The sequence below is a fragment of the Saimiri boliviensis genome, chromosome 10, assembly GCF_048565385.1.
Source record: "Saimiri boliviensis isolate mSaiBol1 chromosome 10, mSaiBol1.pri, whole genome shotgun sequence".
NCBI classification, from domain to species: Eukaryota; Metazoa; Chordata; class Mammalia; order Primates; family Cebidae; genus Saimiri; species Saimiri boliviensis.
In genome coordinates, this window is record NC_133458.1 from 40,084,767 (window position 1) to 40,111,470 (window position 26,704).

At 41.3% G+C, this 26,704-nt stretch overlaps 1 protein-coding gene and 1 pseudogene across 1 annotated transcript in view; one reads left to right on the top strand and one right to left on the bottom strand.

The window, feature by feature from the left end:
• Positions 1-9,161, bottom strand: part of CAPZA2 (capping actin protein of muscle Z-line subunit alpha 2) — a 54,641-nt gene extending 45,480 nt beyond the window's left edge. The window contains exon 1 of the mRNA XM_039472674.2: positions 9,012-9,161. Within this exon, the coding sequence (XP_039328608.1) occupies positions 9,012-9,050 (39 nt within the window). The 5' untranslated portion in view covers positions 9,051-9,161. The remainder of the gene's footprint in view (positions 1-9,011) is intronic.
• A 4,346-nt stretch (positions 9,162-13,507) lies between these two features.
• On the top strand, positions 13,508-26,148 carry LOC141580052 (keratin, type I cytoskeletal 18 pseudogene; annotated as a pseudogene).
• Positions 26,149-26,704: the final 556 nt, after the last annotated feature.

The window sequence follows — 26,704 nt, forward strand, 5'->3', positions numbered from 1 at the left end:
TACCCGTTTCCTATGTGGAAAATGAAGATAAGAACAAGGTTATTCTTACCATTAATAGAGAAAATACATGTTAAAGTGCCTGGGACAGAGTAGGTATAATTTGTTTCTCGTTCCTTTCTCTTAAATCCAAAGGTTTTTTTCAATCTCATAGGCCTTAGTCTCTGCAACACTTAAGCACTGCTCTTTCTTGAAACTCTCTTCATATTCTGTGACCTGAGCACCTACTCTGTGCTAGCTATCAATAGGTAACACTTTGACTTCAAGGGTTTCTCTTCACCTTATGTCTCTCTCTTCCTCTTAATTCCTCAATTCAAAGTATTAAGTATACGCTTTCTGCCCGCCCTTTCCTACATCTAAGCTTTTTGTCCTAAAGGGCTTATCCCATCTCGCTTTAAGCCACAGAGGATTCTCAAATCTCTAATAATCTCTGAAGCTGACCTCTTTTCCAAGCTCCGTATCTCTATCTCCGTATCTGCTAGGCGTTTTCACATAGACATTTACTAGCATCTCAAACTCGGTACAACCAAAACTAAATTCACCATTATTTCTCCCAGCTGTGTATCCTCTTTCCTGTGTTCTCTAGTTGTTACCAGTGGTATCAATTCCCAGTCATCCAGATTTTTATGTTTCTCTGACTCACACCTTTTCCCTATATTCATCTACCAAGTGTTGTTGATTCCAACTCTAAAATCTATTAGAAATCCTTTTTCCCCTCCAATTCTTGTGGGATGATTTTAAGCCAGGTCATATAGTCCATGTAAGCCAGGTTCTCAACTGTTCTTGCTAGCTCTAATCTATCTAGACCCAATGGGTCTCAACTAGGGGTGAATTTGTCCACCAGGAGGCATTTTGGATTGGTAAACCTGGGTGGTAGTAGTCACGTATTACATGGGCCAAGGATGTTGCTAAACACCCTACAATGCACAGAATATCCACCTGCTCCACAATATCTGGCCCAAACTATCAACAGTGCTAAGGTTGAAAAACTCTGACACTGAGCCGTTAAAAAGCAAGTTCACCTTTGCAACTCTTATTTTAAAAGTACCAAAGATAGACACCCAATTATTTAACTGTTTTGTTTTGTTTTGTTTTGTTTTTGAGACAGAGTTTTGCTTTTGTTGCCCAGGCTTGAGTGCAATGGTGCAATCTCAGCTCATCGTTAACCTCTGCCTCCCAGGTTCAAGTGATTCTCCTGCCTCAGCCTCCCAAGTAGCTGGCATTACAGGCATGTGCCATTACACCCAGCTAATTTTTTGTATTTTTAGTAGAGATGCGGTTTCTCCATGCTGGTCAGGTTGGTCTCAATCTCCCAATCTCAGGCGATCCTCCTGCCTCGGGCTCCCAGAGTGCTGGGATTACAGGTATAAGCCACAGCGCCCAGGTTAACGGAATTCTTTTTACACAAAACTCACTGCCTGCTCGTTCCCAGTTTCCTGTTGTTTTTCCCTATGTTGTGCTCTGTGGTATGAGTTTGACCCCAACTGATGTTTACCATGCCCCTAGGCAGAGGTAACTTTTCTGTCTTCTAAATTTTTAGACCTAATATAGTATGCATGTTATATATGTCCAATTCATCTGAATCTACAGTCGTGCATTGTATCTACCTTCCAGGTGATCACTATATTTTAGTGAATATAAAACTTAACCTGTGCTGTCATTACTGCTATTCACAAATATTCCAATTCTCCTCTTCTTCCCTGACCTTTCTGAACTTAGGTCTATGCATGTAACTTGCTTTAACTAATTGAAATCTGAGCAGAAATAACAAGAACTCCTTTAAGGGGACCATTAAAAACCAGTGTGCAATTCATTCCATTTCCTTCCCATCACTGCAGTGACTGAGAAAAAAGCTTAGATGGAAGCTCTCTAACTGACTGGAAGGTTGACTTCACTGAGCAGGGCTCTCTGCTGACCCATACTACACAAACATGGAATGAATGAGATGCAGTATAAAGTCCCTACAATCAACACTCTTGTGCTGAGATTTTAGGATGTTACTGAATTATTTCCTTGCCTATCCTGATTTACAACTAATATAAGATGCGTAACTTTATGTACCACTAAAAAAGGAAAAATGCTACCAATGAAATATCACAAGCCATTGATTGTACAATGCAGCCTGATTTCAGAAATCTTAAAACATAAAAAAGTATCAGTATGGAAATCAGTCAAATACAGTATATCTGGTAAATAAATGGAGGTAAATGGTTTTCAAAAGTCATTTTCAGTAGAAACACTGTGAATTAGAATGTATAAGTTCTCAGCCATTACATGCATAGTGAAACATGTAAATATGTCATAAGAGCAGGAATAAAACTATACTTAACTCTCAAAATAAAATTTATGAAATACTCCTCTTTTGACAACAGCCATGGGTATTTTTATGGAACTTGTTAGAAGAGTGGTTTTGAGAAGTCCATTTTCTTTGATATGCACGAATCTCTTAACAAATTATTGCTATAATCACTTTAACAAATTTTTGCTTCAGGTGACTGATTAGGCTTTTAGGTCACAGCATGGAACCACAGGTCAAGTTTTGCCATCATGCTTTTCCACCTTAAAAATTATTTTAGATTATCTGCTCTAAGTGTTTTCGTATCTGTGTTCTCACACTAACATGCACTATTCCATCTATCCAACTACTCTTATTTTACGCAAAATGGCTCCCAAATGCACTGAAAATTTACTACAAATTTACTTTAATGTGCAAAGTCTGAAAAACTCCACTAATGTTATAGTTGCTATCAAGTTCCTGTCTGCAACAAAAATTTTTCCATTTTATTGGTGAAATAACATAATTCATCTACAGAATGTAATTAGGAATGAATACTGTCCACATCAATAGCTTACTGCTTGAGTTTACTTTCTCGTTAATTAACAACTTTTTTTTTTTTTTTTAACTTTTTGGGACAGGGTCTTGTTCTATCACCCAGGCTGGAGTGCAGTGGTATGATCATGGCTCACTGCAACCTCCGCCTCCCCGGTCCGAGCCATTCTCCTGCCTCAGCCTCCCAAGTAGCTGGGATTACAGGTGTGTGACACCACACCCAGATAATTTTTTGTATTTTTAGTAAGAGACATGGTGTCACCATGTTGGGCAGGTTGGTCTCAAACTCCTGGCCTCAGGTGATCCACCTGCCTCAGCCTCCCAAAGTGCTGTGATTACAGGTGTAAGCCACAGTGCCCAGCCAATAAGAACGTTTCTAATTTTTCATTAAATATTATGAAATACAATGGCAGCTTATGTAGGTTTTACATACACAAAATTTCTGAAGCCACTGAGGGAGAAGTATATAAACTACAGACAGAGCCATCCTATTCATCACATGCAGAGTAATGACATGCTAAAGATGACGTATTTCTGCACTTAGGAATTACAATAGAAAAGGGAAAAGGGGTAAGCAAATAACTTTTATGCAAAATTGTATTTAATACTAATGATGTCTTGTAGAGTTCAGATGAGAGACTAAACTAGTTGTGTAATCTAGGCTAAATCTTGAGGAATGACTGACATTTTCATGTTTCAAAAAAGGGGACACACCTGGGAACAATGCCAACACTCAAAGTAGATGAAAAATCACTAGCAGAGAAAAATGACTACCATTTATTGTGTGCTTACTACATGCCAAGCCTATTTAGACTTATAACAACTTAATGAAGAAGGTACTTACTACCACATTCTAATTTCAGAGCAAACTGAGGCTGAGAAATTATATAATTTACCTGAGGTGCTAGAAATGGACCAGTGGCTGGGCATGGTGGCTCATGCCTATAATCCCGGCACTTTGGGAGGCCAAGGTGGGCAGATCACCTGAGTTCAGGAGTTCAGACCAGCCTGGGCAACCCTGTGAAACCCCATCTCTAGTAAAAACATAAAAAATTAGGCAGGCATGCAGGCATGTGCCTGTAGTCCCAGTTACTCAGGAGGCTAAGACAGGAGAATTGCTGGGGCCTGGGAGGCAGAGGTTAAAGTGAGCTGAGATCATGCTATTGCATTCCAGCCTTGGCGACACAGTGAGAATCTGTCTCAAAAAAATAAAAAGAAAGAAAGAAAAAGAAATGGACTAGTATGCAGATCTCTGAAGTCTAAATTCACAACATAATTAAGTAACAATATATACTGGAAATGTCAGAACTATTTAGGTTAAAATGGAATACCAGGCCATGAACCATTTCAAGAGCTGGGCTTCCTTGTAAAGGCAATGGAGGATCCAGGCACTAAAATTTTGACGGTAGAGAAATGACATAATAAAGCATGGCTTAGATACAGGAAACAGGAGGGATTAGTCTAGAAACTTTCTAGTAAAAGCCTAACAGTGGCAAATATAATGGAAGGGAAAGAACAGATATGAGACATTTTTCTTGACTTCTTAACTGTTGGCACAGAACAAGCATAATCAAGTTCCATTCTGTTTATACAGTGAAATTTTGTTACCAAATATTATTTAATAATCAGGTCAGTGCCAAGATAACAAACCAAGTATTAATATAAATGAGCTAACTTTTCAAGCAATAAATACGTTATTTGTATAATACACATTTTGATTATGGAAGTGACAAATTTTACCATCGATTGTAAGGTACAGGGACAAAAAAAGTTAGAATAACCCTGAAATTAAAAACCAAGATGACCGGAATAATGGGAATAGACATAAAGAAAAAAATGAGCAAGAGAAGACAGACTATACTCCCCTTTGTGTGAGGGGAAAGAAGGGCGCTTATAAATTTACTTTTAGGGAAGCTCCATTTGAACATACCTAATTAACCATCTACAGTGAACATGACTAACAGATAAAAATCTGACCAGTAATCAGGAAATAAGTTAGTGCTACAGCTAAGTACCTGGGAGACATCTGCAAAGACCTAAAAGTTGAAGCTACTGGATGAATTATTCTGATTACTGCGGTAAAGGGTTACAGGAAGAAAAAAAGATCCTTTCCCATCAGTAACTAAGTATTCCTTCTGGAACTTGAATTTCTCATCCAGAGAGAGGTTTCAGAATGGTTCTTTTCATTTGAGCCTTACAGCACAATTTCATATAAATTCAAATTCACAAAATTGTTTTACTGTACAAGACAGCTGACCCAGGAATGAAAATGATTTTGGCCTGCAGTTTTTTTATGTAAAAAAAAAGTCTATGGGACACACTATAGCAAGTTAAGAGCTTTAAAAAACTTCATTATGCTTCTTCAGCTAAATTGATTTCCCATTAACCCAGCGGCCAAAGGAGAAAAGGTTATTAAACTTCATGGTGGTACCTTCAAAAAGCAATTGCATATGATTTTAGAAAGTAAAGCTATTATCCTAGATTAATTTCTAAAATGCTTCCTACGAGTAGCATAAAACATTTAAATGTGTTAAGAGTAAACTTTATTCTAAAATGATCAAGACAAAAATTTAGAACCTAACACTATTTGGTACTTATAATTTTTACTTTAAAAAAAAAGGGCCAGGAATAATGGTTCATGCCTATAATCCCGGCACTTTAGGAGGCCCAAGTGGGAGGACAGCTTGAGCCAGCAGTTTGAGACTGGCCTGGACAACATAGTGAGACCTTGTCTCTGCAAAAAAAAAATTTAAAAATTAGCTGGGTGTAGTGGCATGCCTGCCTGTACTCCCCGCTACTCGTGGAGACTGAAGTGAGAGGACTGCCTGAGCCCAGGAGGCAGAGGTTGCAGTGAGCTGTGATCATTACTGCACTCCCACCTGGGTGACAGACTGAGAACCTGTCTAAAAAAAAAAAAACAAGTTAGAACCAATGTTTCTCCTTTTTCAAAATAAGCTGTCAACAAATTAAAAACGAAGAGACAAAACCAGAAGAGGTTCTTACCAATTCTGTTTAAGAGAGCATATTGTCACAAGAATATCAACCTTGGACTAAGACAAAACTTTAAATACCACCTTCATCTTGGGCAGGCACTGTACTTAAGTAAACTAAAAGCTTCTGAACGTCACTCTACTCATCTGTGAAATGGTAGTAGAACAACTACCTCTTACAACAAATTAAGTAGGCCAGGCGCAGTGGCTCAAGCCTGTAATCCTAGCACTTTGGGAGGCCGAGGCGGGTGGATCACGAGGTCAAGAGATCGAGACCATCCTGGTCAACATGGTGAAACCCCGTCTCTACTAAAAATACAAAAAATTAGCTGGGCATGGTGGCGTGTGCCTGTAATCCCAACTACTCAGGAGGCTGAGGCAGGAGAATTGCCTGAACCCGGGAGGCGGAGATTGTGGTGAGCCGAGATGGCGCCATTGCACTCCAGCCTGGGTAACAAGAGCAAAACTCCTCTCAAAACAAAAAACAAAAAACAAATTAAGTAATGAATGTATCCAACGGAGCCAAGCATATATAAAGTATGGTACTAGATACATCTTAACAGCTTCCCTTCCTTAGATTTGCAATCTAGAATGGAAATTTCAAAAACTTAAAACTTACTATTTTTTTAGAGATGAGGTCTTACTATGTTGCCCAGGCTGGTCTACAACTCCTAGGCTCAAGCGATTCTCCACACTTGGCATCCAGAGTAGCTGGCATTACAGGTGCAAACCATTGTGCCCAGCTTGAGAGCTTATTTTTGAAAATTACCAAAAAGACGGTAGAAAGAGAAATATTAATATATCACTTTTAAGTCCTCTTTGCTTCTGATCCCATACTGGACACATCCTCCACCCCAAAATGAAAAAAAAATCTTGCGATATCTAAAGTGACAAGAACATTAAAATTTCACTTAACTGATTACTTGCATTTAAAACAAAAGTTTTGTCAGTTTTTTAATTAGAAAATATAGTGATGAAATTTATATGTATAATATCTACAGAATATTCTTACAAAACACCAAAAATCAAATTAGAATTTTCACTAATTTATCCATAAAACATTCTGCTACTAGGCGGCACAAGCTTTAAAACACACAACCTCGGCCGGGCGCAGCGGCTCAAGCCTGTAATCCCAGCACTTTGGGAGGCCGAGGCGGGTGGATCACGAGGTCGAGAGATCGAGACCATCCTGGTCAACATGGTGAAACCCCGTCTCTACTAAAAATACAAAAAATTAGCTGGGCATGGTGGCGCGTGCCTGTAATCCGAGCTACTCAGGAAGCTGAGGCAGGAGAATTGCCTGAACCCAGGAGGCGGAGGTTGCGGTGAGCCGAGATCGCGCCATTGCACTCCAGCCTGGGTAACAAGAGCGAAACTCCGTCTCAAAAAAAAAAAAAAAAAAAAAAAAAACACACAACCTCCTCACTCCTCTTCATGAAGCTTAGCTCCCTGAGACTGCTGGATAATAAGGAATCTTGTAATCCCATTTTAAAAAAACTTTTTTATTTTAGGCCTTTACAACACATGGCAGGTTTATATTAACTCCCACAGAGTATTCTCTCTTCAGTTAAATTTCTAGCCACTTGAGCAACTACTAATCACGACTTTAGAATGGTAAAATAAAAACACGACAATGTCTTTTTAAACTTTTTAGCACAACTCAATTTTAAATATGTGTTTGTGCACTCCAGTGCATTTTCAGTCACCTACTTTGGGTTATTTACCAAGATTGTAGATGTGAATACTACACAGCAACTTTTCTGGACACAGGGATCTGCCTACTGGGTCTGTGGGTTATGGAGACGTTGCTCGCCCCCATTTTGTTGTTGTATTATCACTTTCACCAAAGAGCACCAGAGGAAAAACGATTTCCAAAAATAACGATGAGATTGACTTCTGCCCATTCACATCGGGAATGGGACAGAATCTTCTATTTCGGTGCAAGAATACAGTATATAAAAACATCTAAAGCAAGAGGGTCCAAACTGAAAATACCCTCAAGCTTACATGAGGATCTGTTTACCACCACAACGTACCTAAAGGTATCTGTATTTTCCTGCACTGGCTATACTGCTTTGGAACTTAAAAATGAAGGACTCTTTAACGGAGAGTGGGCATTTCCAACCCTGCAAGTAACTCATTGGTGTGTCTGTCAGTTACTTCTAAGTTTAAGAAACCTCAGGTTCCTTTCCGAGAAACTGTCAAAATTAGCAGGGTTCTCCCCCACTCCACTACCCTCGGGAATGGGACGTTCGCAAAAGGCAAAGGAAAGGAGAGTGTAAAAGAGCAGCAGTTCAATGAATTATTCGATTTCTCATTTTAAATATCTGAAAACTTATGTCGTACACCTGGTTCCATTGCTGTCACAGCATCTAACATACGGTAAAAGGAGTTGCACAATTCCCCTCTTCGGAAGAAGTCCTAGCAGGAAGGTGAAGTGCCACCAAATCGACCACCGGCGGGACTGCTGCCAACGTGGGCAGAAAACAACTATGGGGAGGGGGTCGTCTTTTTGTGAGCAACTCCGCTGCCTCCTGAGGAACATGGGAGATGCAAACCCTAAAGCTAGAGCCACGGAGTGAGAGGGAGGGCGGGCGGGAGGCAGGCCTCCATGGGGAAAGGAAAAAAAAAAAAAAAAAAAAAGGATAAAACGAAGATAATCAGAAAAGGAAGCATTCTGCTTTGGGGAGGGGGAAGTAGAAGGGAGAACTGAAGGTCTGCTTCCTAAGCGATTTTTCCCTTCCCCTCACCCGCCGCTACACTCACAGGCCAGGCCGCCGCTTTGGACACTGCCCTCGGGCCGCTCCCAGGCCGGCACGCAGACCCCCCTGAGCCCCCAGCTCCCGGCGCAGGTCTCGCGGCCGGGGAACAGGAGAGGGTCCCGAGCGGCCGCCGCCCTCCCCCGGCCCGCGCCTCCGCCCCCGCCCGCCGCCGCCGGGCTCCCGCTTCCTATTTTCGGAGCACACACCCTACAAGGAGCGGAGTGAGCAGGCCTGGCTGAGACCTGCCCCCGCGCGGGGCCTCGGGTGACGGACGGGGGCAGGCACTGGGCGCAGCGAGGACGGGGGGAGGAAGGGCAGCCGAGGGCACCGCCCGCTGCGGGCCAATGCTTCCCCCGCGACTGGACTCCGGGCCCACACGCCAGGGCTGAGCCGGCTCCTGACGGCCCGCGCCGCCGCCCCCGCGGCTCTTACCTTCTCTTCATCAGACAACTGCTCCTCCAGATCCGCCATCTTCCTTCTAGCGACAAACCGCGGCGGCGGCGGCGGCGGCAGCCACCTGACTTCCCCTTTTCCGTGCGGTCCTCCGCGCCGCGCGCCCCCGCTAAGGGAGGGGCCCGCCGCTCAGGCCGCCGCGCACGCGCCCCGGGAGCCCCGCCTCCCTCGATCGGCCCTCAGAGCCTGAGCGAGGCTGTGCGCATGCGCGGGCGCGTGGTATCCGGGAGGGGGACGGTGTCTCCCAGGGCCACCTGCTGCGGGCTTGCTAGCGTTCTCTCCCCACCAGTGACCATATGGGCTCAGTCTGTCTGCGGTGAGTACATTCTGAGCCCTTCGTTATGTTTCCATTAAGTCCTGAACTCTGCTAGCTAAAATGTGAAAAGGTACAATAGAAGCTTTTTAAACATTGGTTTTTCATGTATTAGAAAAAATAGTCGGCTTTCATTAAAATACACACAGCCAACCCGCTCCATAATTAAAAGATTGCCCTTGATATATTTCTTATTTATCCAACAAATGTTTTTTGGTCCTTTAACGGGGTGCGGGGCACTGTGTTAGTCCCTCGAGTGACAGTGTTTAGGGGGAAAAAGCAAGCTAGACATGCATATTCATAGCAGCACAATTCGCAGTTGCAGAGATGGAACCAACCTAAGTGTCTATCAACCAACGAGTAGATAGAGAAAATGTGGTATATATGCACCATGGAATACTACTCAGCCATAAAAAAGAACGAAATAATATCTTTTGCAGCAACTTGAAAGGAGCTGGAAGCCATTATTCTAAGTGAAGTAACTCAGTAATGGGAAACCAAATATCCTGTGTTTTCACTTATAAGTGGGAGCTAAGCTCTGCGGGTGCAAAGGCATAAAATAGACTCTGGGGACTGGGGAGGGGATAAATGACTACATACCGGGTACAGGGTACACTGCTCAGGTGATGGCTGCGCTGAAGTCTCAGAAATCACCACTAAAGGACTTATCCATGTAACCAAAAATCCACCTGTACTCCAAAACTATTTAAATAAGAAAAACTTCTGTTCTCAGGAAGCTCACCTACTACTCATTAAACAAACATAGGTTGAACAGTTGGGGCCAGGTATGGTGACTCAGGCCTGTAATCCCAACACTCTGGGGGGCCTCGGTGGAAGGATCACCTGAAGTCAGGAGTTCGGGACCAGACTGGCCAACGTGGAGAACGTTCTCTCTACTAAAGATACAAAAATTAGCCGGGTCATGGCGGCACATGCCAGTAGTACCAGCTACTTGGGAGGCTGATGCAAGAGAATCGCTTGAACCTGGGAGCCGAGATCGAGTCATTGCACTCCAGCCTAGGCGACAGAGCGAGACTCTGTCTCAAAAATAAACAAACAAAAACAAAAGCCAAACAACAAAATAGTTGGGGAAGGCACTGGACTATTACAGGGGAATACAAAGTCATGTTAGACATGGATCCTACCCTCTTGAATAATGTTGCCATATTAAATATAGGACACTTACTCAAATGTGAATTGCAGATAAGCAATTTTTTTTTTCTTTTTGAGACAGAATCTCTCTTCGTCACCTAGGCTGGAGTACAGTGGTTAGACCTCTGCCTCTCAGGTTCAAGCAGTTCTGCAACCTCTGCCTCCCAGGTTCAAGCAATTCTGCAACTTCTGCCTTCCAGGTTCAAGCAATTATCTGCCCCAGCCTCCTGAGTAGCTGAGATTACAGGCACCCGACACAATGCCCAGTTAATTTTTTTTATTTTTTGTATTTTTAGTAGAGGTGGGGTTTTACCATCTTGGCTAGGTTGGTCTTGAACTCCTGATCTCGTGATCCATCCACCTCGGCCTCCCAAAGTGCTGGAATTACAGATGTGAGTTACCGCGCCTGGCCAGCAATCTTTTAAAAAGTATGTCCCATGAAGCACTGGAGACATACTTAAACTAAAAAACTACTCATTGTTTTCAAATTTTACCGGACATTGTTTACTTTTATTTGCTAAATCTAACAACCCTGATTTTGAAGCTTGAAGTTCACAAGAGATTAAACATGTAATCAAACCTGCGTATATATGCATCAGTTTGGAATCTTGTTGAAACAAAGTTGCTAATTCCGTAGTTCTGAAATGAGTCTGGAGAATCTGGATTTCTAACAGGCTCCCAGCTGATGCCAGTGTTCCTGATCTGGAGACCACATTTTAAGGGGTAGGGCCTTAGAGCAGGCATCCCCAAACTACGGCCCGGCCACATGCAGCCCCCTGAGGCCATTTATCCGGCCCCCCGCCGCACTTCAGGAAGGGGTACCTCTTTCACTGGTGGTCAGTGAGAGGAGCACAGTATGTGGCGGCCCTCCAACGGTCTGAGGGACAGTGAACTGGCCCCCTGTGTAAAAAGTTTGGGGACGCCTGCCTTAGGGTTTATGGTAGGAGTTAAGACTCTGTGAGGAGCTGTTGAAAACTTTTGAACAGTAACATGACATGATCAGAAATATGTGCAGCAAGATGAATCTGACAGCTGCACATAAATGAAATGTGAGAGTATCAAATAAATGTTCAGATGCAAAACCCTATTATTAAATAATTTACTGGGTGTTCATAATGTGCAAATCATTGTTTTTTTGTGAATGGACAGCAAACAGAAGCTTTGCTATTGAAAAACCGATGGTTCATGTGGGGAGAGAACAGGAAGGAGAAGCATGCTGACACATGCAGGAAAAAGCAGGTGTCCTTTCGAGGATAAATGCTGTGAAGAAGAGCAAGAGAATAAACCACACAGTTTAACCAAGGGTAACACTGGATGAAAATTAACATGTTTACTCTTACAGATTAAATCTTTGCTTCATGGATTTCTCATCACAACCTCATAAAGTGAGGTGCTTATCAGTATCATTATACCCATTTTACAGAAGAAAAATGAGACGAAATGATTTAAGATCACATAGATCCCAGTACTTTGGGAGACCGAGTTATAGGCAGATCACCTGAGGTCACTGGAGTTCGAGACCAGTCTGGCCAACATGACGACACCCTGTCTTTACTAAAAATATAAAAATTAGGTGGGCATGGTGGCTCACGCCTGTAATTCCGGCTACTTGGGAGGCTAAGGAGAGTCACTTGAACCCAGGAGGTGGAGGTTGCCTGGGCAACAAGAGTGAAAAAAGAAAAAAAAAAAAAAAAGAAAAAGAAAAGAAAAAGAAAAGAAAAAATTGCATAGTTCCTAAGTGACCGAGCTGGGATTGGAATCTAGGCATCTTATTTTCTTTCATGTTCTTTCCAGTGCAAGATTTTTCTTTCTTCCTTTTCAGCCTAGGCACTCTCCACCAAATAAAACTTAATGATGGCAATTACTATCCCATCCTGTAAATTCAATTCACCACCCTGTGCTGCATCAGCAGTACTTCTGGTTTTTTTTTTTTTTTTCCTGTTTACTCAGCAACACCTATATTAGTACTTTGTATGCAGAGGATACTCAGCAAATATTATTGTTTGATTAATTTGCTGCTCTCTTCCTCTAGAAACCTCATCCAAATCTGGTAATGTTTTGCAATAATTTGAGTCAGAGTGTGTTTATAATTGTAATCTTAGTGATACAGTACACGTGGTTTCCTATAATGACAAAACCCACAATTATATATAATTTCTGACAATCTTTTCAGTAATCTCCCAATAACACCCTCTTGGTACAATTAAAAGAAATTCTAAAATTCATGTAACCTATGTATTCTAGAAAGAATTTAAGGTGTCACACAAATAGGTAAACTGTGGAATGATTGTTACATGACTGCAAGGAGAAATGTACTGGTATTCTTGATCATCAGTTATTTTATGAGGAGGAGAAAATAAAATATCCTATACACGATTTTGCCTACTAAGAATTTCTACCCTTTGCTTAATTAATTTCCAAACTTACCTCTCTTCTACTTGTTTGTGGTCTGATCTTGATCTTTCCAATTAATATCACCAGAATTTTTCTTTTATAGCGTATTTAAGTTACATGTATACTTTTACATCTGTTTTCCTATGGATGTACTCAAATTACTCAACCACATTTTGAACTTGTCAAGACCAGAGGATAACCAATTTTATAGAAACATAATCTCAGGGTCCATCTACTACAAACCTCTCACTTTACAGATAAGTTGAGCCTTAGATAAATAAATGACATCATATTAAAAATTGCACATCTAGCTAATATTGTTTTAGAATCCAAGTATACTCATGGTCAGACTCATGTTCTTTCATGTACATATTCATACGAAATAATGTAAAATAAGGTGATAAATAGTATTACTGAATACTATTACTGAATAGTATTACTGTTACTAAATGATTGTACCAGATATAGACTTCTATAATACCATCTCTGCACCAGAAAACTAACATCTGCAGCTTAAAAGTTTGATTTACCATGCTGGGCGCGGTGGCTCAAGCCTGTAATCCCAGCACTTTGGGAGGCTGAGGCGGGTGGATCACGAGGTCAAGAGATCGAGACCATCCTGGTCAACATGGTGAAACCCCGTCTCTACTAAAAATACAAAAAATTAGCTGGGCATGGTGGCGCGTGCCTGTAATCCCAGCTACTCAGGAGGCTGAGGCAGGAGAATTGCCTGAACCCGGGAGGCGGAGGTTGCGGTGAGCCGAGATCACGCCGTTGCACTCCAGCCTGGGCAACAAGAGCGAAACTCCGTCTCAAAAAAAAAAAAAAAAAAAAAAAAAAAAAAAGTTCGATTTACTTCACTTCTGAGAAAAACTGTCCATGTTAGACAACTAACATTTGGTTGTTTGTTACTCTCATGGTCAATTAACACAACTGGTCTCAAGTAAAGTCCTTTATGGCTGTGGAAAGTGTAAAAAATTCGCATATATTTTAAAAGTAATTGTCTTTCTAAACAAATAATTCCCTGAGTTGTTATTTGTAGTTGAATGTATCCTACCTGTGGTCCATTTCCTCAGCTAGTTTTGAGAAGGTATACCCAAGTGGTGCCTCAGGGAAAGCCTGACATGAATCATTCCAGAGCTACTCAGTAATTACTGAAGACACTTCTTTTTCTTTTCTTTTTTTTTTTTCTGAGATGGAGTCTCACTCTGTAGCCAGACTGGAGTTCAGTGGCACAATCTCGGCTCACTGCAACCTCTGCTTCGAGGGTTCAAGCGATTCTCCTACCTCAGCCTACTGAGTGGCTGATATTACAGGCGCATGCCATCAGGCCCAGCTAATTTTTGTATTTTTAGTAGAGATGAGTTTTCACCATGTTGGCCAGGATGGTCTCCATCTCCTGCCTTGTGATCTGCCTTCTTGGTCTCCCAAAGTGCTGGGATTACAGGCGTGAGCCACTGCGCCTGGCCTACACTTCTTTTTCAACTCTTTCTCCCTCCCAAATATGCTATCCTTCCTAATTTCCTTGCTACCAGCCTCACCAGACCTACCTCTGCCCCTGCCCCTGAATGCATGTCACTGAAACACACCAAGTTGCTTATATTTCATACTCTCTCAGGCTTCTGTCAAAGCTCTTTCTGGAATGTTCTTTGCCACCTATCCTTTAAAATTCTGTTAGCTGGGCATGGTGGCGTGTGCCTGTAATCCCAGCTACTCAGGAGGCTGCGGCAGGAGAATTGCCTGAACCCAGGAGACGAAGGTTGCAGTGAGCTGAGATGGCGCCATTGCACTCCAGCCTGGGTAACAAGAGCAAAACTCTGTCTTAAAAAAAAAAAAAAAAAAAAAAAAAAAAAAAAAAAAAAAAATTCTGTTCTGTTATCTGTTTTCTTTGAAATTCTCATTGAATCTTCTAGCTAAGCTAATGATTTCTTCTAGATTACCACAGAAACTTTTCCATTGCTTTTTGCTGTGTATCCTAGTGATGAGGTACACAGATTTTATAATCACTAAATGCCGGATTCTGATCTTCGTTCCAGCTCTGGTTAACACTAAGCAACTTACTCTGCAGGCCCCCATTTCTTCATCTATACACTGGGGATAATAATAGTACCACCTTTATAGGGCTGCCATGAGGATTTAATGAGACAATGCAGGCAAAATGCTTAGCACCCAGTGTAGGCCTTCGTAAAGGTCTCAATAAATATTAGCTATTATCATCGTATTATAATACCAATTTGGTCTTTGAGGACATGGCCTATGTCTTAATTAGCTGTCTGGAACATACAATGTCTGGCAAATAAATACTTTATAGAGCTTTGTTGGAATGCATATCGATTAAATGATACTTTTATTTTGTATGCCTAAATGAGAGCTGAAAAGTTGATTTAGCAACACATATGGGGTTTAGAGATGGTTCTAAAATATGGACTGGGGACTCCAGAACTGAAAAGTGAAGAATTTTTCCTAAAAACCTCAAAATCATACAAATATCTCCAACTCTTTACTACTCCATATTCAGTCACCACTTAAATATCTCCCTAGTTGATTTCTTACTCTTTAATTCTCCTGTCACTATAAGTTCAAGCCTTTAGTATATCTTCATACCATGTCCCAAATAAAGTACAGGGGACAGGGAGTATTCTTCAAAGTAATACGTAGGGTTAAACAACGAAATACTAAAGTTTCTATTTTTTTTTGTTTGTTTGTTTTTGGAGACAGGTCTTGCTCTGTCACCCAAGCTGGAGTGCAGCGGCATGATCATAACTCATCGTAGCCCCATCTCCTGGGGTCAAGTGATCCTCCGCCTCAGTAGATCCAGCCACCTGGGTAGTTGGGACTTTAGGCATGCAATACCATGTCTGGCAAGTTTTTAACATGTTTAGCAGAGAGGGGGTTTTGCTATGTTGCCTAGGCTAGTCTTGAATTCCTGAACTCAAGTGATCCTTCCTGCCTCAGCTTCCCAAAGTGCTGGGATTACAGGCATGAACCCCCATGCCGGGCCTCCATTTTCATTTACTTATTTGAATTATTGTTATACAACCTTTCAGGCATACAAAAAACCATGGTTTATCCCTTCCAGATCCCATTCTGTTTTCTTCCTGCAGGTAACCACTAACTTGAATCCCATGTTTGTCATTTCCATGTATGTTGCTTCTTTTTCAACACAGAAACACTCCTTTTAATCTACCTAATGTGGCACCCAACTTTAACAATATTTATAAAATGAATTAGGATTTTTTGCATATTTTTGTGAATAACATGGATAGAGAGCATTAGACTAATTACTGTCTTTTTAAAAATCTCCCTATATGGCAGTGTAAATTATGGGGCATAAGTGGAAAGATAAGTTGGACTCTTGACCTGGAAACATGAAGCAACACAATCCATAGATTTGCTGGTAGGGAAGGAAAAGACAGATCCAGTATCTTTGATTTTTTTGCCTTTAATGTGTGACAATACTTTGAACATTTACTTGGACTTAGTAATAGAATAGCAGTGTAGCAGAAAATGAAGTTTGTGGTTTATCTTTCCCCAAGCCACACCAACTTCCAATAAAATTATATTTCTCTAACTCAGGTCTAGTGCAAGGAATTGCAGGAGTACCCACTCAAATGCCTTCTTTTTGGCTCATTGGGGTTGCCACAGTAATTCATTTGCATTCAAAATTGCTCACACTGCTGTCCTCTTCTCTCCTTTGACATTGGCCTTTATCATCTCTGAGGTTTCTTTCATCAGACTTCTCCCATTGTAACAGCTCTGGAATCTGTCCTGACGCTCCTCTCCTGGGACATAGGGCTCTGTACTCATGTCACATCCTCTCCTCTTTGTAGCCTTAGCTGCTTCTATTGCAGGTAGGCTCTGGCCAACCCCAGCAGTTGTCTCCGGCTGTGTTGTAGGGTGCCCAGGTTTTTATGGTCGCTTCTGATGGATGGAGCTGCAGCAGACACCGTAAGTGCTTTGACCAGATCCGCTGGGATCACTTCCACTATTTCTGTACTTCAGTGCTTTTTTTCTCTCCCCTACACAGTACCTGTATTTATTCTTTGGAGAACTGCTCTTGTGCGACTGGGGCTACTTTGCCAGTAAGCACAGAGCTGGGAGTTTAGGTCCCCTGGGGCAGCTGTTAACCAATGACTGCCAGATGATGAGTAACAACCCAGCTCCTTTGTCTCAGGTCAGGAAAACTCTGAGGTGTAATTTACATTCCAGATCCCCCTGAGGTTTCAGAAAGCCCATCTCAACTTTGCCTATTCCCTCTTTCCTGGAAAATAATTTTTAAACCATCAGAAAAATTCTCAGATTCTGTTGTCGGCAAAGCCTTAGTCCTATCCTCTTGCTTTCCTTCTGGATAGCATGAGCTTCACCACTCACTCCACCTTCTCCACCAACTACTGGTCCCTGGGCTCCATCCAGGCGCCCAGCTACAGTGCCTGGCCAGTCAGTAGTGCAGCCAGCGTCTATGCAGGTGCCTGGGGCTCTGGTTCCCATATCTTCATGTCTTGCTCCACCAGCTTCTGGGGTGGCATGGGGCTCAGGGACCTGGCCACAAAGATGGCTGGGGGTCTGGCAGGAATGGGAGGCATTCAGAATGATAAGGAGACCATGCAAAGCCTGAATGACCATTTGGCCTCCTACCTGGATAGAGTGGAAAGCCTGGAGACTGAGAACCAGAAGCTGGAGAGCAAAATCTGGGAGCACCTGGAGTAGAAGGGACCCTAAGTTAGAGACTGGAGCCATTACTTCAAGACCATTGAGGACCTGAGGGCTCAAATCTTTGCAAATACTGTGGACAATGCTCACATCGTTCTGCAGATCGACAGTGCCCATCTTGCTGATGATGACTTTAGAGTCAAGTATGAGACAGAGCTGGCCACGTGCCAGTCTGTGGAGAGTGACATCCGTGGGCTCCGCAAGGTCATTGAGGACACCAGTGTCACTCGGCTGCAGCTGAAGACAGAGATTGAGACTTTCAAGGAGGAGCTGCTCTTGATGAAGAAGAACCATGAAGAGGAAGTAAAAGGCCTACAAGCCCAGATTGCCAGCTCTGGGTTGACTGTGGAGGTGGATGCCTCCAAATCCTAGCCAAGATCATGGCAGACATCTGGGCCCAATATGACAAGCTGGCTCTGGAAAACCGAGAAGAACTGGACAAATACTGGTCTCAGTAGACTGAGGAGAGCACCACAGTGGTCACCACACAGTCCTATGAGGTTGGAACTGCTGAGGTGATGCTCACAGAGCTGAGATGTACAGTCCAGTCCTTGGAGATCGACCTGGACTCTATGAAAAATCTGAAGGGCAGCTTGGAGAACAGCCTGAGGTGGATGGAGGCCTCCTGTGCCCTGCAAATGGAGCAGCTCAGTGGGATCCTGCTGCACCTAGAGTCAGAGCTGGCACAGACTCGGGCAGAGGGACAGAACCGGGCCCAGAAGTACAAGGCCTTGCTGAACATCAAGGTCAAGCTGGAGGCTGAGATCACCATCTACCACCGCCTGCTGGAAGATGGCGAAGACTTCAATCTTGTGATGCCCTGGACAGCACTAACTCCATGCAAACCATCCAAACGACCACCACCCACTGGAGAGTGGATTGCAAAGTGGTATCTGAGACCAATGACACCAAAGTTCTGAGACATTAATCCAGCAGGAGCGGGGGACCCTTTGGGAAGCAGGAGGCCAATGAAAAGTTCAGAGGTCAAAAAAAAAATTCTCAGATTAGCAATATGGGAACAGCAATAGAAGATAAGACATGATATACGCATGAGGCCACTTTGGGCTCCAGACTGGAGGTGGGAGGCTGTTGTTAGCCTTGGAGCTAGGTCATCAGGGCTGGCCTGTCTTTGAGGATAGGCTCCAAAATACTGACTTTGAAGGGTAATAATCTACTCTTGCTTCACTTAGATTAGCCCTGGGAATAGAGTAGTGATAATTTTTCAGGTGACTTTAAATGGGGAGAGGAATGCCAGGAACTCAACCTGAATTGAGCTTGACAAGGTGCAAAGCAGAAAGGTGGAGTGGAGAAACTTGTTTTTTGCTTGTTGTGATTGTGGTTTCTAGAGATAGGACCATGCTCTGTCACCCAGGCTGTAGTGTAGTGGTGTGATCATAGCTGACTGCAACCTCAAACTTCTGGGTTCACAGGCTCAAGTGATCCCCTCACCTCAGCCTCCTTAGTAGCTAGGACTACAGGAGTATACCATCATGTCTAGCTAATTTTGTAAATTTTTGTAGAGATGAGGCCTCGCTATGTTGCCCAAGCTGGTCTTGAACTTCCAGCCTCAGTGATCCTCCCATCTTGGCCTCCCAAATTGCTGGGATTACAGGCATGATCTACTGGGCCCAGACAGAAGAGAAAGTTTTAAACTATAGGGCATGATCCATGTCCTAAAGTAGCTTACATTCTGGTTGTGAAAGGCTAGAATTCAATGTATAAAAGGATAACCCTACAAAAAATATATAAGTGAAAATAAATGGCACACGTGAGAAATGTTTTATTTATATATATGGAATTATATGTGAAACATATTGAAGCAATGAATAAAAGCAATAGTAACTTTAAAATTATACTTGTGTTATGTATTTCTTAATTTGCTATAGTGCCTATCTCATGACTGGAGTACAAGTTGGAGGTATGTTACAATGTTACACTATTAATATTTATTTTTAGTCAAATTCTTAATACTTCCAGAGAAAATCTAGTTTTAAAGGTAAGTGTATATGTAATGGCTTTCAATCACTTCCTAGATGAGTGGCTTATTTTAGAAAACAGTTTCTTAATGTCACAATGCTTATAATAGTAAGGCAAAGCAAGAGATTAATGAATAGTAGAACATATTAGAATAACTGAGTATATTCTATTATGTTTGAATTTTGAGTGATATTGAAGAAAGAAACATCCACATCCTGGGAAAGTAATTTCCTTTTATGAGAAGGCATCGTATTTTCAGTCTAACATATCTATATTTTTAACTTGTGGGAGAATGAGCTGTGTGATTTCTGTCTACTATCTAAAGCATTCTGAGCCTCAGTTTCATCATCTGTTAAGTGAAAGAAGTGTAATATCTAGCTCATTGCATTTTGTGAGAATAAAGTGATGTACAAATGTTTCATACTTTATAAATACACAAAGCATTGCTATTTTTAACTCATAGAATGATGAAAACTGAATTGGGTTCTTTCATCTTCACTGTGATGACTGTAATAAATAAAGTATTTTCACAGATGTTTAACCTTTCATTTAAAGGAAGCATTGAAAATATTTCCCCTAGTTTTGCTTTTGACATTATTTCACTTTGTAACTGCTATACGTAAAAATGTCTTATGAAATAGATGAACAAATGCAAGGTACAGAGACTCATGTCTTTCTCCCAGTGCTTTGGAAGGCTAAGGTGGGAGCATTGATTGAGGACAGAAATTTGAGACCAGCCTGGGCAACATAGTGAGACTTTGTTCCAAAAAATAAAAAGTAAAAATAATTAGCCAGACATGGTGGCATGTATCTGTAATCCTAGTTATGTGAAAGAATTGCTTGAGCCAGGAATTTGAGGTTATAGTGAACTATGATTGTGCGACTGCACTCCAGACTGAGTGACAGAGACACTATCACTAAAAAAAAAAAAAAAAAAGAAGTCAAAGTATTGGTTTAGAATGCCCAAATTTCAGGCCTGGTTTTTTTTTCCCCTTAAATAGTTTGATGATCTTCGACAAGTCTTTTAACTTCTTCATCTAATTTAGAGTTTTATTGTGAAGCTTCCGTGAAATAATGCATGAAAGGTGCTTTGTAAAATCAGTGCCAGATAAATGCGAAGAAATATCATTGAAGTACATTATGCCTTGTGATATCTGTAGCCTGTCGCTCTTCTTTCGTTTGTGTATCTAGTGTACTCAAGTTTGATGACCCACGAGCAATTCTTCAAAAAAAACATTTATTGTGCTTCTACTATATGTCTGCACTTTGCTACTTATTGGAGATGTAGCCATGAGCAAAACAGACATGATCCCTGCCTTCAGAGAGCTTATAATTTAGAGGAGAAGCAAAAAGTAGACAATTGCTCAAATAACTATGCAATTGCAATTGTGATAAGGACAGTGAAAGAAATGTTAATTGAGTACATAGGTTGGGGAGAGAATTCTCAATGGGTCTTTCATATTCCTGCACAACTTTCAGGCAGACTGATCACCCTTTGTTCTGGACTACCTGTTTAAAGGAAGTTTGCATAGCAAACAGCATTGGAAGAAAGCATCACCCTTGAGAGCAAAGCACAAGCATGTTTACTGCCCATATAAGAAATTTGGGCTCCCTATGCACAAGGCTGCTCTTCCGTCATGCACCTTATTGTGTGTGCAGGTTTTCATCTGGAGTCATCTGTGTTGCCCCACGAGTCTTGGGGATGAGAGAAACCAATGCAAATACGCTGATGCTCTTGAAGCTTGATGTGCCATGAGTAATAAAATCTGTTGTCTTTGAATCTGGGGTCTCATGTTTTCTGCCAGCATCCATGAAACTATAGCAAGCTAACTTGTTGGCTTGAAAGTAGGACAGAATCATAGACCCATTATAAAAGGGGATCAGTTTTAGGAAGTGGCCTCTAATTTACCCTCCCTCCAATTCATTTTGTTCTCTCCTTTGGAAAAATGGTCTTGCTCTGTTGCCCAGGCTAGAGTACAGTGGCATGATTATAGCTCACTATATCCTTGAACTCCTGGATCATTCATGTGATCCTCCCCGCTCAGACTCCCAAATACCTAGGACTACAGGCATGCACCACCGTGCCTGGCTAATTTTTAAATTTTTTTTTTTTTAGAAATGGGGTCTCACTGTGTTGCCCAGCCTAGTTTTGAACTCCTAGCCTCGAATCATCCTTCCACTTCAGTCTCCTAAAGTGCTGGGAATGCAGGTGTGAGCCACACACCCGGCCAATTATTTCTTCTAGATATATTCACTTCTTTGCTAGGTGCATAGGCATGTCATCCTGGTGTCTCCCTCTCATTCTCGTGGAAATTCCTTTAGTATCCTGTGTTAAATCTGCTTGAGATCTATTTATTTTCAGCATCCAATGACTTCTTCTCTCTTGGTCCACTCATGCTTGTAGAATATACTGTCCAGAAACTTCCTGAGAAAAGATATCCAGAAGGTCAATATTTGTAACTGCACATATCTGAAAACATCTTTATTTGACTCTTATGTTTTGTTGATAGTTTGGATGGGCATCAAATTCTAGATTGGAATTAGCTTTCATTCAGAATTTTGAAGACTGCCTCATTGCCTCTAGAATATTTTGGGTAAGTTCCTGTCAGGAAAAGCTAAATGGAAGAGATGTATAGGGAAGGTATGTGGGGAGGGGTGTAGGGCTTCTATGCCCTTTCTGGGCATATCACCTTTCCAGCACCTCATGTGCTCATTGGCCATTGCTGATTGACTCAATCTCCAGCCTCTTTTCCCTCCCTGGAGGTTGGGCAGAAAGTTCTGACCCTTTAGCTGCACCTTTGACGACCAGCCCCATCCTCCCAAAGGTACCTACTTAACATAAACTCAGGTATGGTTGAAAGGAATTTACTACAAATGAAATTACAAAAGAACTTTAACCCCTATCACTGAGGAAATTCCAAGGGTTTTAGAAGCTCTGTGCCAGGAACTGGGGACGAAGACAGAATATGTATTTCTTATTACCATACATCACAATATCAGAGACCTGTGGGTCTTTCCATTCTGGAAAATCCATTTTTTCTGTTCTGAAAAAATTTCCTAAATTATTGACTTGCATTCTTCCTCTTTTCCTGTTTTATTTTTCTGCCCTGCAACTCCAGTTGTTTGAATATTCTTTCTCCTGGATTGGTGCTCTAAATAAAAAAAAAAGTTTTTCATTCTTATGTTTAATGTATCTTTTTTTTTTTTCTCCTACTTTTTGACTAATGGTTCTGACTAACCCTACTACTGAGTGTTTCCTGTTATTTGTTACTGACTCTTGCTTATGAGTGTTTGAGTAAATAGTTGAGTTTTACCTTAGGATGATCTGAATAGGCCATTTTATGCTTCTCACCTTGTTTTGTTCAGAATTCACATAGCATAGGTGACTCTCCTGATCTGAAAGGCCTGGCTAGGAGTATTTTAGAAGCCAAGGAGAGAAAGAGGGAAAGTTGTTTCAGCATCCACTATCCACATGTTTTCTTAAGTCCTGTTTTCGGCATAAGATTTTTAATCCTCAACTATGTTTAGTATCCGACAATCCAGAATCCCTTTATTTTCCCCTCTCCAAAGAATAACATTTCACCCCAGTGCAGTCGGGGAAGAGGACAGGTTGCTTCCAGATTCCAGTGCAGGTGGGGAAGGGACAAGTTAGCAGCACAGAGGAGATGGGGGAGACCTGGGAAGCTACTGGCTTCTCAAGCAGCCTTCAAGCAGTTCCTCTTGATTTGGGTCCCCACTTAACGCCCATTTCCAGAGGTGCTTGGTGCTTTCATGTCATGGACACTTGTGGATTCTGTGGTTACAAATCAGGCTAGTTCTTGGCTTTCACCGTCACCAGTTTAGGATTTGGCTTTTTGAGGTCTCCAAGTTGGCTACAACCCTCTATCTGCTTTCTGGCCTCAACATTTCAGGTGCCCCTGTCTCCTTCTCTTTTTCCACTTTGTGTGTTTGTTACCTTAAAAACAACAACAACAAAAACAAACTTTTTTTTAGATGGAGTCTCTCAGGCTGGAGTGCAGTGGCATGATCTCGGCTCACTGCAACCTCTACCTTCTGGGTTCAAGTGATTCTCCTGCTTCAACCTCTCTAGTAACTAGGGTTATAGATGTGTGCCACCATACCTGGCTAAGTTTCATATTTTTAGTAAAGACGGTGTTTTGCCGTGTTGGCCAGGCTGGTCTCAAACTCCTGACTTCAAGTAATCTGCTGACCTTAGCCTCAAAGTGCTGAGATTACAGATGTGAGCCACTATGCCTGGCCAAAAAATTATTGCTAGGAGGTTTCCTGAGGAAAAAAATCAGACATGTGTGTTCTGTTCACCAACTCTACCTACCACCTCCTATTCACTTACTATACTGCAGCTGGAAAGAACATCCTGTTTTGGTTTCATGGATGCGTGATACACTGTCACAGTGAGAAAATTATTCAGAAGCTTTTGAGGTTTCATTCCTTTTTCTAAAACGCTATTTTTCAAAATACAAATCTGATAGTGTCGCGCTCTCTACCCCACTTCTATTTCAGCGGTTTCTTTTCTGATGCTTTTAGATAAAGAGAAAATTCCTAAGTATGCGTTCCAAAACCACATGGGGGCACACATTTATGGTGAAGTATATATGTATTTTTCCAGCACAGTGTTGTTTGTTTCAGAGTCAAATTGAATTTGAGTGTCTGTAGGCAAGGATTGTAGTCTCCATTTTACCATAGGTTTTGCAGCTCCCTTTTGTTCAATACATGGTCATTTTACACATTATCTCCCCAGGCCTTTGGGTGTTAAATCATTCACCTCTGCCCTGCATCCTTTACTACATTTCCTCATTCTCTCAGCTCTATCACACTGACTTCTTTTGCTTCTTTGTTAGCCCCTTGATCATTGGATGATATAAAGTCAAGTTAAAGTACCTGATGCTTTTCAGGCAGCAATAAAACATTTTCATTATCTGAGTTTTGCAAATGAAAGCAAAAAACAAAACTAATCTTAGAAAACAAACAAAATAAAAAACAACACAATGTTTTGCATTGAAATCAAAACATTGGACAGAATCATAGACCCATTATATTGAGCTGAGCTTCCTGGTTCTTTATTTAGGATCCAGATTTTTGTGGAGAGTACAGCAAGGATAAGCAAACAAATGCTTCACAAAAGCAATATTGTAAAACAGTAAGATCAGAATGTAAGGATATATCCTCTAAACACTTTGATACTTAGACCTATTATACCTGGATATTCTGAAAAATAAAAATGGAAGGTAGAAATGTTGGAGGCTTATGTAAGTAGAAATATGATTTGGGATGATTAGTTTGATTCTGTTCAGTGACAAATATTTAAGATAACCACACTGCAATTGTTATAGTGCCCTTGATGGATTAGATATCCTGAAGTTATAGATCCTAAAATTATTCCATTTTTGAGCATGAAAGTAGACATTCGTCTTGCATAAAAAATTCTAGTAGGTATCCTCTACAAGATAGTCATTGAACTCTAGATAAATCATATTATACTATTAATATTATAATTCTGCCATATTGCATAACCCTAACTTTAATAGAATGATAAACTTTGAAACAATTCACACCCCCACACCCCTCCACACACACCCATGATTATCACACATTAACAAAAGTAACAAATTTGAAACATGATATATAAAAATAGGCTCTGTAATCAGTAACTGTAACCAGTACTTCTAAATTAGGCCAAATTTTTATCCAAATGAACTTTTGAAGAGAACCATTTATGATGCCTGTGAATCATAAAATTCCTCTCTACATTCCCGTCTAAACATCAGTGCAACTGGTTATTTGCACTACAAACATTTGGAACTTTAAGGGAAGGTATTCTGAACTCCTAAAAGAGCCTCATTTATGGGTAACTGTATCCCATTAGAAAGAATACATTTATTATACCAGTGATTAGAACAGAAGGTATGTTTTCTTTATTTTATATATATCTGCTTATCACCTAAAAGAGTGCCTTCCTTTTAAAAAGATAAAAAGTAGGGGGAGCAAGAAGAATGATATACAATGCTAAGTATATTTTTGTTGTTTTCGTGGTTGATAAATATTTACTGTGACAAAATAAATTTAATTTCTGTGCTAGCTACAATTTTTAGTTATAAAGAACAAAGATAAACTTAAGTTACCTTGATTCTGAGGTATTTCTAACAAGGAAATGGGGGAATTAAGGAAGATGGGGGTCTCAGTCAGGTGATGAGACATTAAGAACAGAAACTCCTCCAGCTCTGAGCAGAAAAATAGGAACCTAATTTTGAGTGACCTTCCTGGAGAGCAGACTCCTTCTGGACTTGCGAGATCATTCCAGACAGGCTTAAGGCAGCTCTAGGTTATCTGTTCACCCAGCAGTCCCTACTCTGTGCTGAGCCATTAACGTGACTCAACTCCTTCCTGCCCCTGCTGCTGCTCCTTCCAAAGCTATAAATTAATTACCTTACGTCCACTCCCCTCTACCCAGGCCCTTCTCAATTGTCTAGAAAATAAAAAAGGTAAACCAGATGAAATGTGGTTGGAGGGAGGTAAGCACCACTCAACTGGTCTCCTGTGCATTCGAGAGGCTTCTTGGTTACTCAAGGGTTTTGCTCCCTCAGGTTCCCTGCTTGGTCATGGCTTTCTATGTATCCATTTCAAACTTGCAATAAGAAGAATCTGATTGGTAGAGTTAGTACCTGTCATCTTTGCTGGGCAAAGATCTCATTCCATATGATCTCATAGCCTACTCTCAGGTGCCATTAAAAAAATGATTAATAAATGGTACTTATATTAACTGGGCATGGTGGCACATACCTGTAATTCCAGCTACTTGGGAGGCTGAGGCAGGAGAATCACTTGAACCTGGGAGGCAGAGGTTGCAGTGAGCTGAGATTGTGCCATTGCACTCCAGTCTGGGCAACAAGAGTAAAACTCCATCTCAATATATATATATGTTATTATGAAGTGACATTCTGAAAATATTTTTGATATTGAAAATATGTCTTTATACTTTAAAAGGTTGGAAACTACCATGCTATCGCATATTATTTCATTGTTGGTAATCCATATCTCTGATGATTTGAATGCTAAACTCATCTCTGGAGATAAATCAATTCTGTGCTTCTTCAAATAAATTATATTC